The 17,261-nt window shown below is 46.2% G+C and overlaps 1 protein-coding gene across 1 annotated transcript in view; it reads left to right on the top strand.

The window, feature by feature from the left end:
• Nucleotides 1–1,431: 1,431 nt before the first annotated feature.
• The window catches only part of LOC138830816 (multidrug and toxin extrusion protein 1-like), a 34,782-nt gene continuing 18,952 nt past the window's right edge, over nt 1,432–17,261 (top strand). Inside the window, exons 1-6 of the mRNA XM_070027587.1 lie at nt 1,432–1,567; nt 9,882–9,983; nt 11,270–11,338; nt 12,967–13,115; nt 14,282–14,324; nt 15,882–15,926. Of these exons, the coding sequence (XP_069883688.1) occupies nt 1,436–1,567; nt 9,882–9,983; nt 11,270–11,338; nt 12,967–13,115; nt 14,282–14,324; nt 15,882–15,926 (540 nt within the window). The 5' untranslated portion in view covers nt 1,432–1,435. The remainder of the gene's footprint in view (nt 1,568–9,881; nt 9,984–11,269; nt 11,339–12,966; nt 13,116–14,281; nt 14,325–15,881; nt 15,927–17,261) is intronic.

The raw sequence follows: 17,261 nt of genomic DNA, 5'->3' as shown, positions 1-17,261 counted from the left end.
CCTACTTAGCTTGCATTAGGCCTCAACTCCTAAAGGTTTCACAGTGAGGAAGCAAGTACCAGCCCATGAGCATTCTTCCTCTGCCCCCACCTTTCTTTCCTTCTTTCTCTTCTTTTTTCTAAACTATTTTTTTAAAGTTCATGAATATCAATTGTATCATTCCTTAGATAACACATAGATTTTTGGGAGACCCTCCCACCATATCCAAACCACAGGAATTAGCAAATTTAGAAGACATAGACAAATTTTCTATCCTTGTTACTTTTTTCCTTTATTTTATATTTATTATTTTATTAATTTTATGTTTTGCCATTCTTGGGACTTGAACTCGGTCCTGGGTACTGTCCCTGAGCATTTGTGTTCAAGGCTAGCCCTCGACTACTTGATTCCAGTTTTTTATGGTCTCTTGACTGGGCTGTCTTTGAACCACAATTCTCAGATTTCAGCCTCCTGAGTAGCTAGGGTTACATGTGTGAGCCACAGGTGTCCAGCTTTACCTATGTTTTAAGAGGCAGATACGGTGTTTTGCCCTGGCTGGGCTGTAATTTCTGGTTCAAACTACTGTCTTAGCCCCTTCTTCAGTTTCCCTAAGTGTTAGAATTACAGGCTTGTGCCACCATGCCCAGACACTTTTGATTATTTTAATCCTAAGAAGATGAAAATTTGACCTCCTTTCCTTTCCTTTCCTTTCCTTTCCTTTCCTTCCTTCCTTCCTTCCTTCCTCTCTTCCTTCCTTCTCTTTCTCTCTTTCTTTCTTTCTTTCTTTCTTCCTTTCTTTCTTTCTTTCTTTCTTTCTTTCTTTCTTTCTTTCTTTCTTTCTTTCTTTCTTTCTTTCTTTCCTTCTTTCTTTCTTTCCTTCTTTCTTTCTTTCTTTCTCTCTTTTTCCTTTTCTTTCTTGCCCTCCCTCATTCCCTCCCTTCTTTTCTTCTTCTTTCATCTCTGCTGATACTGGGCCTGTGCACTACCCCTGAACTTTTTTTGCTCAAGGCCAGCACTCTACCACTTTAAGTCACACATCCACTTCTGGCTTTTTGGTGGTTAATTAGATATAATCTCTTGGACTTTCCTGCCCAGGCTGGCTTCGAACCCTGACCCTGCATCAGATCTGAGTAGCTAGGATTACAGGCATGAGTCATCGTTGCCCCGGCCGCTCTTCCCTAATTTGCACAGTTTTTCAAACTTTTCTTCCCGAGTGCAGGAGTTCACCGGCCTTTACAAAACCTGCGGGGATCCACAGGGGTGCAGGGTGCCCGGAGCTCTTCCAAGGTCACAGGCTGGCTGGCGGCGCGCTCCGACGGGCGCAGGGCGGGCCGGGGGGTGGGGGGGGTGGGGGGACGGGTGGGGGCGGCCAGGGGCGGGGACTGCAGCGGGGACCGGCCCAGAGCAGTCCCGGGCCATCCGCATCCGCGCTTCCCGCCAGCACCGTGCAGAACGCATGGAGTCTACGGTGGAGCCGGCGTCCGGGCCCGGAAGCTCGGAGACTTCCGAGCGTCGCGGGCTGCGCAGCTTGCAGCTGTCCAACGTCCGAGAGGAGCTGCGGGCGCTGCTGGTCCTGGCGGGGCCCGCGGTGAGTCAGGTGGCCTCGGTGGCTGGCCAGTCCCCGTGGGATGGGAGCCCAATGGTCGTACTGCAGTGACTTTGACGGGGAGGGAACAGAGCCGCACGGCGGGGAGAGCCAGGCTGGGGTCCCCGCGCCTCCGCGGTGCGTCCCCGCCGCCAACGGCCCCCCGCCGGGCGCAGCAGGCACCGCTGGCACCGCTGGGAACGCTGCGCGCGCGCCAGCGGCGCCGTCCGCACTGGGGGCCGGGGAGCTGCGCGCGGGAGGGGACTCTCTCCCTAGGGTCTCTCTGCGCGTGGATTCCTGCTAACCAACCAAAAGTTGCCTGACCTCCTGAACACTAAGAACTTGGTTTCTTTGCCCGTCAAGTTGGACAGCTAAGCAATGACCACCCCCGAGGCACGGGGTGGGGGGACGCGATTGGAAACCACGTGTTTGGGATCTAGAATCAGCCTCAGCAAAGGGAGCTGGGGGGCTGGGGGGGGGTATCCTTCACTGAGCTTCCCTCCCTGCCAATCATTGTGTTCAAAATTCAGATTTTTAATGTGGGTTTCTTTGGGGTTGAGGTGTTCTTTTCAATGGGATCGATTTTTTTTTTTTTTAATTATTGTGTTTTGACCATTACTAAGGCTTGAATTCAGGGCCTGGGGGCTCTGGTGCCCTACCACTTGAGCTCCTCCTCCACTTCTGGTTTTTTGGTGATTAATTGGAGAGATGAGTCTCATTGACTTTCCTGCTTAGGCTGGTTTTGAACCTGGATCCTCAGATCTTAACCTCCTGGCAGGAGCCACTGGTGCCTGACCTTTTATTTATTTATTTTTTTTCTGCCAGTGCTGGGGCTTGAACTCTGGGCCTGGGCACTGTCTCTCAGCTCTTCAGCTCAAGGCTAGCACTCTACCACCTGAGCCACAGCATCACTTCTAGCTTTTTCTGTTTATGTGGTACTGAGGAATCGAACCCAGGGCTTCATGCATGCTAGGCATGTACTCTACCACTAGACCACATTCCCAGCCCCTGACTTGGTTTTTTAAAAAAATGTTATTATAAAGGTGATGTACAGAGGGGTTACCTTTTCATAAATCAGGTAACAAGTACATTTCTTTTTGGACAATGTTACAGATTCTTTTTTTTTAAATCATTAGGCTAGATATCTTTCTGCCTTATCTCTAAGAAGTAAAGTATGTGGGGGGGGGGTGAGGGGGAAGGGACCAACAAAACCCACAACTCACGTAATCAGATTCCTTCTCCTGCCAGCTGTGGTGGTATTGGAGGTCAGAGGTAGGAGGGTAGCTTGCAGAAGAGGCCAGGTGTGTCTGAGGGGTGAATATGCTTTTGGCCAGGCACCCTGGGGGGAGGTGACAGGCTATCCTGTCCTAACTATGAGCCTGCTGTTTGTGGGACATGATGGTTAACACAGCGGTTTGCAGTCAGCAAGACAATGCCAGAGACAAAACCGAAAGATGAAAAAAAAAAGGTTGTCCTGTGCATAAACTTGCCATCTTTTCCCACAGACCAGAGAACTGGTTTGGAGTCTTCGGATCTGGGACTTGTTTAGTGCCCTACTTTGATCTGTGGGCTTAGGAGTGGAAGGTATGCATAATTAGGCAGTCTTGGCCATACTATGGTCTGGTTGGTGATTATCTTAGTCTTGCCCCTGCAATGACTCAGACAAGCCAGTTCTCAGGAGATGATTGCCCTGCTTGGCCCACCGCCTCAGTTTCCATCATGGGGTAATTGATCCACTTAGGGGATGATCCCATCATGGGGTGATTTATCTTGGAGGCTTTGCCTTTCCTAGAATCCAAGGTGACTACAGATTTAGAACAATGGGGATTTGGGGGATCTCTTTGAGGGTCTAGAATAGGATGTCATAAAAGCTGAGAGTAAAGGCCATTAGTTATCTTTCTACCTTTAGCCTTGAAGTGGGCCATCTCATATTTTAACATGTGTGTGTGTGTGTGTGTTTTCTGGTACTGAGGCTTGAACTCAGCGCCTCAAGTTCTCACTTGGCTTTTTTGCTCAAGAATAGCGCTGTACCATCTGACCCACAGCTACACTTTCAACTTTTCTTCTGGTTAATTAGATAAGAATCTTAACAGAACTTTCTGCCTGGGCTGGCTTTGAATCTCAGTCCTCAGATCTCAGCCTCCTAAGTAGCTAGGATGACAGGCATGAGCCACCAGTACCTGGCAACCTTGTATTTTAGACAGACATCCCTGAAGGCCTCTATGTGGAGCTGGGCAGGAATCAGACCCAAGGTAAAGAAGAGATGTGAAATGAAGGCAGAGAGGCCAGGCTATAAGAAGACACTACAGCAATTTACTGAGCTGTGTTGTTCATTGCATCTTCCTTGCCTTTTTCCTCTGTGCTGTGGACTTTCTGGGGTGGGGTGGAGTAGCCGTGTTTAACCCTGTGGCTGGGATGTACTTTGTGCTCCAGAGACTCCGTCTTGAGTGTAAGGTCCGAGCCTGGTCAGGTGACTGGACTGAGCTGCCTCGAATGTACAAGGAGGAGGCTGTTCCTAAGCACCATTATGTTCCTTCCAATGATGATCTTTTGCTGCTATGAGTAGATTCTCAGGCCTCCCTGGAGTGGGGGGTGGGTGGGTGACTGTCCCCTTCCTCCTAGAGCTCTTAATTGGCCAGTGGGCAGGCAGCAAGTCCTGGAGAGTCCCCTCCTCAAGCTTCTGGGTTGTGGACCTTCTCCTCACTACCAGCTTTATGTATTGCTGCCTGGCCAAAACATGAGCAGAAATCCTAGATGAAAAGAGGACAGATGCATAGTCAGCTCACTTGTGTATATGTGTGTATGTGTGCACATGTGAGTGTACATAGGTGCATAGGTGCACACACAGCTGAGGATTGAGCAGATTTAGCACAGAACCTTAAACATACTAAGTGCATATTCTCTCCCTCTCTCTGAGTTCTACCACAAGCCCTTACCCTGGCAGTTTCTATCAGTCATTTGGCTTTGTCCAGGCCAAACAGCATGCCTTCTGTTGGCACAGTTCCAAAGGCTCTACAGATTCTCTAAGACTGGATTTTAGGGGCTTGTACCTTTACTGGGTGATCATGGGGTAAGCATGAAGAATGGTACAGGTGGCTCACACCTATAATGTTAGTGACTCAGGGGAGAGGGAGGGAGGGAGGGAGAGAAAGATAGAGAGAGAGAGAGGGAGGGAGAGAGAGGGGGAGAGAGAGAGAGAGAGAAAGAGAGAGAGAGAGAGAGAGAGAGAGAGAGAGAGAGAGAGAGAGAGAGAGAGAGAGAGAGAGAGAGAGAGATATCTGAGGATCACAGTTCTAAGCCAGCCCAGGCAGACAATTCTGAGGATTGAGGTTCGAAGCCAGCTTGGGCACACAAGTCCCAGAGACTCTCATCTTCAAATAACCAGCAAGAAGCTGGAAGTGAAGTTGTGGCTCAAGAGATAGAATACCAGCCTTGAATGAAAAAAGCCAAATGAAAACTTAAGGCTCTGAGTTCAAGCCCCAGTACCAGACATAGATGAATGAATGAGTGAATGAATAAATAGATAGATATCCAGTGTCCCTGGATGAACCCACAGCAAATGTCTGTAAGGGAAGTAAACACCTCAGTCACAGCTTGGGGGTCCTAGAATGAATCTAGGGGACTCCATGGGCTCGAGCTTCACATTCTACTGAATCAGGCCTTTCATGTCACATTTCCTCTCATGCTGAGGATGGAACCCAGGGCATTTTACCTCTGAACTACACCCCTGGACCACAACCCCTCCATTTTCATTCTTCTCTTACTAATTTATTTATTTATGGGCTGATACTAGGATCTGATCTCAGGACCTTAGGCTCTTACTTGACTTTTTCATTCAAGGCTGGCACTCTACCACTTGAACCATATCTCTCGTTAATTGGACACAAGAATCTCTCAGCTTTGTTTGGCTTATCTCTTCTTGTTTGTTTTATGTGTTTATTTTTTTTTGTGGTACTGGAGATTGAACCCTGGGGCCTTGTGTTTGTTCTCTACCAATTGAGCCAAGCCTCAGCCCTTTTATTTTTGAGACAGGCTCTTGTTAATTTTCCTCAGGCTGGCTTGAAACTTGAGATCCTCCTACTAGAGAGGAGGGAAATTTCCAAGTAGCTGAGATTACAAGCATGTGCCACCATGCCTGGCTAATGGCTAATCCCCTCTTTTCTTATTGAGCCTTATTTATGTGATACAAAAAAAAAAATGTTCTCTGTTTAGAAGCTGGAGGTTGTGTTTGAAATGAAATTCACACTCAGTTTCTGTAATAGAGGAGCATACCTGGGTTGGGGCTTGAAGAAAGATATGATTCCTACAGACAAGTGTGCAAGTGTGCACACATTCACACCCACCCACACTGACACCTACATTTACACACACACATACAGTCACACACACTCACATATACTCACATAGGAACAGGCCATTCCCATGTTAAAGTTCTCCATCCGTCACTGGGTTTGAGAACTGCCCTTCTCCAGTTGTAGGCCCTGGGAAGGACATAGCATTCATCTTGCACTGTCACAGTTCAGGAACCTGGTGACAGCAATTTTGGGGGTGGTTGCAGCCCCAGCAGACAGGTTATGATGGGACAGGTGGAAGCCAGCAATGAAAACTCATCACTGGAATCCAAGAAGGAAGGGCCCTTGAGTCAGCACAAAGAAGCCCATTTTGAAGGGCTGTGAGAGGTGGCACTGTGGCTGGACCAACAGCAAATGTGACATCTGGAGGCCTGGGCCTTTGTGAGGGCCCCGTGGGGCAGGTGCAGCAAGTCCTCAGGCATCTGCCTGCTCCTTCCTATTGGGAGGGGCTTCAGATGAGCCTCCTCATGGGCCACGTGACTTTCCTGAGATTGAGACATTGGGCTGCTGGGTCAGGCAGGCAGGGGCAGGAGAGGGTTTAAAATTAACCTGAAGAAATAAGCTAGTGTCTACTGGCCAGTGGACTTGTGGGGAAGTATGGTTCAGTATTCCAGCAGATGAATGTGTCCTTATACCTGAGCTTTTGTAGAATTAAAGAATTAGAGCCAAGTGTTGTGGCTCACACCTATAATCCTGTTTACTTGGGAGGCTGAGATGGGGAGAAGAGCAAAAAGTTTGTGAGGCTCTCCTCCATCTCAACCAATGCAATGCCTGTCATCCTGGCTATATAGGAAATGTGAATAGGAGGATCATGGTCCAAGCTGGCCTAGGCAAACAGCAAGTCCTTATTTAAAAAAATAAATGGTAGCAGGGCACCAGTGGCTCACGCCTGTAATCCTATCTATTCAGGAGGCTGAGATCTGAGGATCATGATTTGAAGCCAGCTGAGGCAGAAAAGTTCCAGTGAGCCTCTTATCTCCAATTAACCACTCAAAAACTGGAAATGGCGCTGTAGCTCAAAGTGGTAGAGCACTGGCCTTGTGCAAAAGAGCTCAGGGACAGCACCCAGGCCTTGAGTTTAAGCCCCATGACTGACAAAAAAACAAATGAACAAAAAACCCAAAATGCAAACGGATACATAAAGGGCAGGGTATGCTTATATGGTAGAGTACCAGCCTAGCCAGCATAAGGTCCTGGTACCATGAAAAAAAGAAATAATAATAATAGAGATTCTCAGCAGACTGGTAGCACTTTACCTGGGCATCCAGGACCCTACTGGAATTTACTTGGAGCACCTATTTCTATCTCAGCCTTTGCTTCACTGTGAGATGCCCTGCTTGCTGACACAAGTTCTTATTATTGAAGGCTTTTTTTTTTTTTTTTTTTGCACTGGTCCTGGGGCTTGAATTTAGAGTCTGAGCTTTTTTGCTTAAGGATAGAGTTCAACTACTTGATCCACAGCTCCACTTCTGCCTTTTTCATGGCACCTGGAGAAGGCTCTGTTCTCTGTGGATCTGTTCACTAGGATCTGGGAGAACAGAGGGCTTAACTTAGATGCAAGCGCCAAACCTTTCAGAAGAAATTTAATGTGTTCTATAGCCTGAGACACTGGAGTGGAAAAAACAAGTGGTTTTTGGACCAACTGAGAGGTTAGTTAGTAGGTTGAGGAATGCAATTGGGCTGGGCACCAGGCCTGTAATCCTAGCTGCTCAGGAGGCTGAAATCTGAGGATCATGGTTCAAAGCCAGCCTGGGCAGGAAAGTCTTATGAGACTCTTATCTCCAGTAAAACTAGAAAACTGGAAGTGGCACTGTGGCTCAAGTGGTAGAGCACTCGCCTTGAGCTGAAGATCTCAGGGACAGCCGAAGCCCAGAGTTCAAGCCCCATGACTGACAAAAAAAAGGGGGCGGGGGAGCCGGGCACGGGTGGCTCACGCCTGTAATCCTAGCTACTCAGGAGACTGAGATCTGAGGATCTGGGTTCAAAGCCAGCCTGGGCAGCAAAGTCTGTGAGCTTCTTATCTCCAATAAACCACCAGAAAACCAGAAGTGGCACTGTGGCTCAAGTGGTAGAGTGCTCCCCTTGAGCTGAAGAGCCCAGGGACAGTGCCCAAACCCAGAGTTCAAGCCCCATGACCGACCAAAAAAAAAGAGGGGGGAGGGGGAGTTGGGGAGGTGGGAAGGAAAAGATAGTGGGGAAAAACAAAGGAGGAGGCAACAATGCTCAATAAGAAATGTACTTTACCTTACTCATGTAACTGTAACCCCTCTGTACAGTATTTTTATAATAAAAAAGTATTAAAAATAAAAATGGATGGGGCTGGGAAGGTGGCTCAGTGGTAGAGCGCTTGCCTTGCATGCCTGAGGCCCTGAGTTTGATTCCTCAGCACCACATAAGCAAAAAGAAAAAAGTCGGAAGTGGCACTGTGGCTCAAGTGGTAGAGCGCTAGCCTTGAGCTGAAGAGCTGAGGGACAGCGCCCAGGCCCAGAGTTCAGGCCCACGACCGGACCAAAAAATAAAAAAATGGTTCTGGCAGAAAGAAAAAATATTTCTAAGTAGAAAAATAAGGAATGCAATTGGGTAGGAGAAATAATTCCTAATATTCCATATCATAATAAGATAACTAGATGATCCCACATTTCAAAATAGCTTGGGGTGTGTGTGTGTGTGTGTGTGTGTGTGTGTGTGTGTGTGTGTGTGTGTGTGTGTGTGTGTGTGTGTGTGTGTGTGTGTATGTGTACCAGGGCTTGAACTCAGAGTCTCATGCTTATTCAACTTTCTTGCTCATGGCTGGTACTCTACCACTTAAGTCAACCCTCAGCCTGGCTTTTCACTAGTTAGTTGGAGATGGAGTCTCTCAGACTATTTTTGCTGAGTTTTCGGTGTCCAACTCTTGAGTAACTGGGATAACAAGTATAAGCCACCAGGGCATGGCAACTAATAGGACTTTTAATGTTCCCCATACATCATAAAGAAGGTGATAAATGTGTTAAACACCCTGGAGCTTGTCACTGCGCAGGTTATATTGTATTGAAATGTCACAAGTATGTTCAATTTTATGTGCCAACTATAAAGTGTTAAAAAATACAGATTTTTTTTTTTTTTTTAGCTGAGATTGATGGCACTTGCCTTGTAATTCTAGCACTTGGGAGGCTGAGACAGGAAAACTGAAAGTGGAGGCTAGCCTGAGCAACTTAGACTTCGTGTCCAAATTAAAAGAACTTTTTTCCCCTTTGGTTTGAGACAGGATCTTACTAGATGGCTCATGCTGGCCTGAAACTTGCCATTTATAGCCCAGGATGGTCTTAAACTCACCATTCTCTTCTCCCTGATTCTGTAGTGATGGGGTTTATAGGTGTGAATTGCCAAGACTGACTCACAAAATACATTTTTAATTTTTTCATTTTTATATTATTGTGCCAATACTGGAGCTTGAACTTAGGCTCTCGAGTCTTATTTGGCTTTTACACCAAAGTTGGTGCTCTACCTCTTGAGTCACATTTCCACTTCTGGCTTTTTGTTAGTTAATTGGAGATATGAGTCTCACAGAGTTTTCTATCCAAGGCAGCTTCCAATGGGAATCCTCAGATCTCAACCTTCCGAATAGCTATGATTACAGGCATGAGTCACCAGTTCCTGACTTAAAGAAAATTTTTTTAAAAGACTGATGATGTCGTTCAGTGGTAGAATATTTGTCTAGCATGTACAAGGCTCTGAATTCAATTCCCAGATAAAATAGTATCCCCAGAATACTAAAATAGTATTCTGGGAATACTATTTTACAATTTCAGTAAGTTCCCAGGATATAGCAAATCTGACAACAGCTCCCTTGAAGCTAGGTTTCTTTGCCTTCCATTGGAGATGATGGTAGGGGTGGCCGGATGGGGGTAGAGGGGTTGGGTACTGTTGCCTTGGAGAGTGTGGTCATTGGTTCTCATTTCGTCTCCTCTTCTTTCTCTTCTAAGTTCTTGGCCCAGCTGATGATGTTCCTGATCAGTTTCATAAGCTCAGTGTTCTGCGGGCACCTGGGCAAGCTAGAGCTGGATGCGGTCACTCTGGCAATTGCAGTACGTATGGGGCTTTCCACAGGGGTCTGTGAAAGCTGTGTGTATGTGGTTCCTCATGCTGCTGTAACAAGTAGCCTCAGCTCAATCACTTAAACTATACCAGTGTATTCTTTGGAGGTCAGAAAATTGAAACAGGTTCCACAGGGCTAAAGTCAAAGTGTTAAACACACAATTGCAGCCTTAATGAATAACTCTTCTTGCTAGGATTAAAATGGAGACATCTTCAGAGAGCACTATATTCTCTCTACCACATCACCTGTGAAGCTCTGGTCCCGGTTGTTGGCCCTATGTGTGGGAGAGGAGAGTTGTAAAAGGACGTTAGAGTCTGACTTCATCTGAAGGCACAGATGCCCCTGACCCATCCACTCTGCCCCTCAGTCCAAACTAGTTTCCAAACCCGAAATTGAGAGACACTCCAAATCTTCAAGAGTGACTGCAGACCCCAGAGACCATGGGTCTTTGTCCATCCAGGGGCTTAATGTGTATCAGAGGTTGTCAAACCAGCCATGTAAGTCTCACGGTCCTGCTAACTTGTTTGGTTTGGCTAGTTTGGTTTGGTATCTAGAACAATAGATACAATCAGTGACTTTCATCCCCTTAGCCTCCCTTCTGCTCTACTACTTGAGCCATGCCTCCAGTTTCACCTTTTTGCTGGTTAATTGGAGGTAAGAGTCTTAAAGATCTGCTGTTGAGGTTGGTTGGCTCCAAACCTTGACACTAATGTCTCAGCCTTTTGAGTAGCTAGGATTGTAGAATCACTGGGGTCCAGCTCCATTCAGGTTTTTAACCCCGACCAGATAAGTGGGATCTCCCTTATCCAAAATGCTCAGGGAAGTTTTATTTTTTTTTAATGCTTTTTTTGGCATGAAACTTTTTGAATGTCAAGTCAGCTCTAGAGTTTCACAATCCAGCTTGGAATATGGATTTTCTATTAGAGTCGACAAGATGGCAGTTACCCTTGAGCACATGAATTTACCCCAAACTGCTGCTGTGCCAGACTTCTTGCCCTTTGGAAGTGTCTGTGACAGGGAGAACAAGTGTCAAAGACTTAACAAAAAGGCTGTGTTTCAAGCTACAGGCTAGATTTTGTGTCCCTCTCTGAGCTTGTGAATGTGCTTGGGGTTGGCTCAGTTGATTTGAGCAGGGGCCCCAGGCTTCAGGAAGATGATGAAATGGGCTTGTGAATGTTGGAGGAAGAGCTTGGCTGGCTTTGGCCAGCAGGGACAGAGAGTTGGACTACCCTTCCCTCTTTAACTCTGCTGGCCTTATCCTTGGATTATTTTCAGATCATCAATGTCACTGGCATTTCAGTGGGACATGGCTTATCTTCTGCTTGTGACACTCTCATCTCTCAGGTAAGTAGAAGTGGTCGCATTCTCACAGTGACCCCAGAATATTTCTTGAATATAGATGGAAGAATTCCACTAGCCAGAGAGAGAGAGAGAGAGAGAGAGAGAGAGAGAGAGAGAGAGAGAGAGAGAGAGAGAGAGAGAGAGAGAGAGAATGAATTACTTATACAAACAGATGAAAGAACCTAAGCAGGAAGTCTTTATAACACTGTATCAGCCACTTAAACCTGTTTTCCTCATTTGCTGTCTTTGTAATGTAGATAGGTATATCTATCTGTCTATCTATCTATCTAACTGTCTGCTGTCTGTCTGTCTATCTATCATGCGTGTGTGTGTGTGTGTGTGTGTGTGTGTGTGTGTGTGTGCGTGCGCGTGTGCGCCATACTAAGGGCTTGAACTCAGGGCCTTGGCACTGCCCCTTAGCCTTTTCTGCTCCAAGCTCACTAGCTACTCAAGAGCCTGAGATCTGAGGATCTCTTTTTAAAGCTAGCCCAGACAGGAAAAGTCCATGAGATAATTATAGCTCCAATGAGCCACCAAAAAGCTGGAAATGGAGCTGTGGCTCAAGTGGTAGAACACCAGCCTTTTCAAAAGGCAAAGAAAAAGGAAACAGGAGAGGAGCAGTGGGAATGGTAAATGAGTCAGTGGATGGATAACATTTTTCACTCATCATAGACTTAGTTTGCATTCTATGGGTAAATATTTTATTATCCTGGACTTTTTTTTTTTGATCTGTTGTGGGTCTTGAACTCTGGGCCTGGGTGCTGTCCCTGAGCTCTTCAGCTCAGGGTTAATGCTCTACCACTTGAGCCACAGGACCACTTCCAGCTTTTTCTGTTTTTGTGGTGCTAAGGAATTGAACCCAGGGCCTCATGCATATGAGGCAAGCACTCTACCACTGAGACACCTTCCCAGCCCCTCCTGGACTATTTTATGTCTAATTAGTGTGCCATTTAAAAAGAAAAATCTTAAAGTCAGTGACATTTTTTTCTAAATAAAATATCTCTAGAATAAAAAAACAGCAACCGACAACAAAACCCCCTAAATCAAAAAGCACTGGTTGAGGGGGGGACATAGTTCAGGGGTAGAATCTTTGTCTGATAATCACAAGGCCTTGACTTTAAACCAAAAATGCTGCAAAGAGTCAGACAAGCCATATTTAAAATTTTGACTTTGGATCTCTCCTAGGCTAACAGTACTATCCAGTACTTTCTTCTCTAGTGATACTGAGTGGTTGCAGTGAGCTGCGGGTCCATTCACTCTATGGCCTTTCTTGCCATGGTACCTCTTCCCTAAGAAGATGGCAAAGTCTCTAAGTGCACCTGTTCCTTTTTCTGTGTGCTGGTTGTGGGGCCTGACTCTGGGCCTGGGCACTGTCCCTCAGCTCTTCAGCTCAAGGTTAGCGCGCTACCACTTGAGCCACAGTGCCACCTCTGGTTTTTTCTGTTTTTGTGGTGCTGAGGAATCGAAGCCAGGGCCTCATGCATGCAAGGCAAGCACTCTAGCACTGAACCACCTTCCCAGCCCATGCGCCTGTTTCTTTGTGAAGCATGCTTTGGGGGACATGAAGGCTCTTAGGGAACAGCAAGGTGTGCCTTTTCTGTGCTAATGAATTTGTCTGTTGTACACCCTAGACATATGGCAGCCAGAACTTGAAGCACGTGGGGGTCATCCTGCAGAAGGGCGTGCTTATTCTTCTCCTCTGCTGCTTCCCCTGCTGGGCGCTCTTCATCAACACCCAGCACATCCTGCTGCTCTTCAGGCAGGACCCGTCTGTGTCCAAGTAAGTTGGGACAAAGACTGGCCAGGCTCAGCCTCTAGGAGTTAACAAAGGCCAGTGACAAAGGCTGCTCACCAAGATGGGATTCAGGCTGTCTTTCACTGATCCCTCACAGGCCTTAGTATCTTCCACACCTGGCTCTCCTAAGATCTAGATTCTCCTCTCCAGGATGACTTCAGTTTTGAGTGGAATTAGTTTTGCAAGCATCTCCACATGGAACCAAAGTTTATGGTTTGTTCATAGCTTAATGATTCCAACACTCATTCCTGATATTAAAATTATCAGGAAGGCTGGCACTGGTGGCTTATGCCTATAATCTTAGCTACTTAGGAGGCTGAAATCTGAGGATTATGATTTGAAGCTAAACCAGACAGTCCATGAGACTTTTATCTCCATAAAGTATACTCTCCCTTTCCCCTACCCAAAAGAAAGAAAGGAAGAAAGAAAGAGAAAGAGAGAAGGAAAGAGAGAAGGAAAGAAAGAAGGAAAGAAAGAAGGAAAGAAGGAAAGAAAGAAAGAAAGAAAGAAAGAAAGAAAGAAAGAAAGAAAGAAAGAAAGAAAGAAGGAAGCAAAGCCAGAAGTAGAGCTGTGGCTCAAGTTGTTGAACACTAGCCTTGAGTAAACAAAGCTCAGAGACAGTGCTCATGTCTTGAGGCTTAAGCATGCGCACGCACACACACACTACCAGGATGCTATAAATCCTGATTCATGTTTTTGGTCCCTACTCCCCAAGGCCTCTTCAAATTGATCCAGGGCAAAGCCTGGGGACCAGTTCCATTCAAAGCTTCCTGGGTGATTCCAATGAATGGCCATTAAGACCTTTAAAATTTAGTCCTTGCCTCAAACCCAGGGTTCTGAGACCAGGGCCATCAGCAATATCTGAAGAGAGTTTTGGGTATCTCAGCTGATGGTTGCCGGGATGGAAACCAGGAAGGCTGCCAAACAGCCTGTCTTACACAGGATAGCTTTTCACACCAGAGAACCACCCAGCCATAGTGTGAGGCTAAAATCCCTGTCCTAAACCCAAAGTCATAGAAGAAGCAAGAAAGGCAACTTGGCAAACTCTGTAAGGTTTCCCTCTTCCCCCAGCAGTTTATTTTGTTCTGCCTTTCTTTTCCATGGCGCGTAACCTCCATCATTGTTTTTCACTCTTATTTTTTGTTGTCTAGGCTCACGCAGACCTATGTCATGATCTTCATTCCAGCACTTCCTGTGAGTTCTCAAGGGCTCAGGGTTCCATTCTTGGGGGCCCATGGGTAAGAAAGTACCCGTGCCATCATCAGGCCCCAGGTATATCAGATTAGTCAGTGACTCTCATGTAAGCATAATTTTAATTTTGGCATAATTATGCCCACATAATTAAAATCTTGCTCTTTATGAAAGAGTGGTTTTAATCATGCCCAATTGAAGTACATAGCCAGCATTATCTCTCAAAGAAACATGCGGGTGGGAAGATATAATTCCAGGAGGCCACTATCTCGAATTCTTGTAGCTAGAGGGCCCTCTGAGTTCATTCAAGGAGAAGAACCTGTACTTTTTTTGTTGTTGGTTGTGGGGCCTGGAAGCTGTCCCTCAGCTCTTCAGCTCAAGGCTAGCACTCTACCACTTAAGCCATAGCGCCACTTCTGGCTTTTTCTGCTTATGTGGTGCTGAGGAGTCGAACCCAGGGCCTCGTACATGCAAGGCAAGCACTCTAGCACTGAGCCACCTTCCCAGCCCCTAGATTTTTTTTTTAAGGGGTAAAGCTTACACATCTCAGAGCCTCTGAGGGACTCATTTTGCCCTTTAGACTTTGTGTGCCCGCTGAGTGTGGGCATACTGAATGTGTTAATGTTTGACATCCAGATGTGTGTGCTCAAAGGACAGTCAAAAACTAGGTTTATTCAATTGAGAAAAAGCTGAATTAGTTTGTGGGAGGGCTGCCATAATACCATAGGCTGGGAGCTTAAACAATAGGAAGTGATTTCTTATTGCATTGGTGGCTAGAAGTCCGAGATCAAGGTGTGGCACAGCTAGTTTCCTCTGTAGCCTCTGTCCTTCACTTACAGATGTCCTCTTGTTTGCTCCCAAGTCTCATAGCCATGCCTCTGTGCCCAAAGCCCCAGGTAGCTCTTCTTACAAGGACACAGATTCTACTAAATAAAGGTCCCAACCTGACACCTTGATTTTAATTTAATCACCTCTGTAAAGGCCTGCAACCCCAGTTACATGCCTAAGGGAGTATTAGGGCTTCAATGTGTAATTTTGGGAGACATCCTTGAACCTGTAACAGTAGCCATTTGCCCTAGTAATTGGTACTGTGCTCTTTACGTTGATAAAACAATATTTGTATTTAATTCACTGAGTAACTTTTTGCAGGGTTGGGGTGGAATCCAGGGCCTCACATGCTAGGCAAAAGCCCTACTACTGAGCTCTCTTACGCCCCAGCCCTGTTGTATAAAACTGTTTAAATGTAATATTCTTTCATTGTCCCACCAAATAGGTTGATATCTTGGTCTATAAGTAGGAAGAAACCCTGTGAGCTATCTCCTAACATACTCAGAAAAATTCTTGCTGCCCACCCAAAAGAACTACATCTCCATTGGCCCAATAGGGTGTGTTGTGGGGGTATTGCTTGAACCATTTGTAGCCATAAAAGAAATGCATGGCTTTTTGGAAGAGCAGAGGGGATCAGCCTTGACTATGGCATAAGCCAGCCTGTGGCTCCTAGCTCATTGACCAGGTACGTCCAGGTGACTGCCCTAACACCCACTTCTTGTTCTCTTGTAGGCATCCTTCCTTTATACATTACAAGTTAAATACTTGCTCAACCAGGTAAAGCAAACTGTCCTCTTCCTATGGGAAGCTAATGGGATTGGGAGTCCTGCAAACACTGAGGGATGAGGGAGACCAGGGTGGTGGGAACCTACCTTCCCAGATCCCCTGAATGGTATTTTTAGAGTTGGACACATTGAACTTTAATGTGAAGATCTGGTTTGTTCAGGAAAATCAAGGAAAGATCACATAATTTTTGGCTCTAGAAAATTTGTATCCAATTCCCACTTAGAAATATTGTCATTGGCCATCTTAGGATTATAGCCACTGTGGTCTTTGGCTCTGTTGTAAACCAACTCTTTGGGTTGAGCAGGGCAGATCCTTGTGCTCCCTGGAGAGAGCTGAGGGTCAGAATGGCCTGTCTAGCTCCTGAGAGCCAGCCTCTGCTCAGCTCTTTCTGCAGGTCCCTGCTTTCCCCAGTAGTGATGCAAAAATTCAAATTGTCATGGGGCCTCAAGTCAGTCAGGATTCTTCATGTGGGGCTAACAGCAATGGTCAGAGGCCTTGCGATGGTAGTTCCAAGTTGGTAGGTATGGCTTTAGGATGTAAGACTGTGGATTTCCTTCTAGAAAATTCCAGGTAAATGGAGGTGTAGGACTCACCCTTCAGGCAGAAGGAATAGAGAAAGAGGGAAGGGAAGGAAGAGAATTTGCCACTTCTTGAATAATGTTAAGACATTAGTAACTAAACAAGGCTATTTTCATACTTTATTAACATCATATTTATAAGCTTTATCCAAGTGCTAGTGGCTCACACCTGTAATCCTAGCTACTCAGAAGGCTGAGAGCTGAGGATCAAGGTTCTAAACCAACCCAGGCAGACAAATCCAAGAGACTCTTGTCTCCAATTAACTAGCAAAAAGCAAGTCTGGGTTCTGGTGGCTCAATGCTTATAATCCCAGCTACTTGGGAAGCTGAGATTTGAGGATCGTGGTTCAAAGCAAGCCTGAGTAGGAAAGTCTGTGAGACTCTTATCCCCAGTTAACCACCAGAAAACTGGAAGTGGCACTGTGGCTCAAAGTGGTAGAACTATAGCTTTGAGCAAAAGAGCTCAGAGATAGCACCCAGGCCCAAATTCAAGCCCCACAATGACCACCACCACCACCACCAACAACAAAAAGGTTAGAAGTGGAGCTGTTATTCCAAGGACAAGAAGGGGGAAAGGCATACCCAGAAAATGGGCCAGCAAGAGCCAGTCACAGGCCTGGGAAGCATGTGGTGGCGTTAGAGTGGCTGGCTCCAGGTCTGCTGGAGCAGAGTCTACATTCTCTGCTGGGTTTCAAAATTTGTAGGAACAAACTACTTGTTGGGGCTCAGATGAGGGAGATGAAATGGA

The sequence above is a fragment of the Dipodomys merriami genome, unplaced genomic scaffold, assembly GCF_024711535.1.
Source record: "Dipodomys merriami isolate MVZ:Mamm:240054 unplaced genomic scaffold, mDipMer1.0.p SCAF_19, whole genome shotgun sequence".
In the NCBI taxonomy this organism is placed as follows: Eukaryota; Metazoa; Chordata; class Mammalia; order Rodentia; family Heteromyidae; genus Dipodomys; species Dipodomys merriami.
The sequence above is the reverse complement of the archived record's forward strand: the minus strand, read 5'-3'. Positions and strand labels throughout refer to the sequence as shown.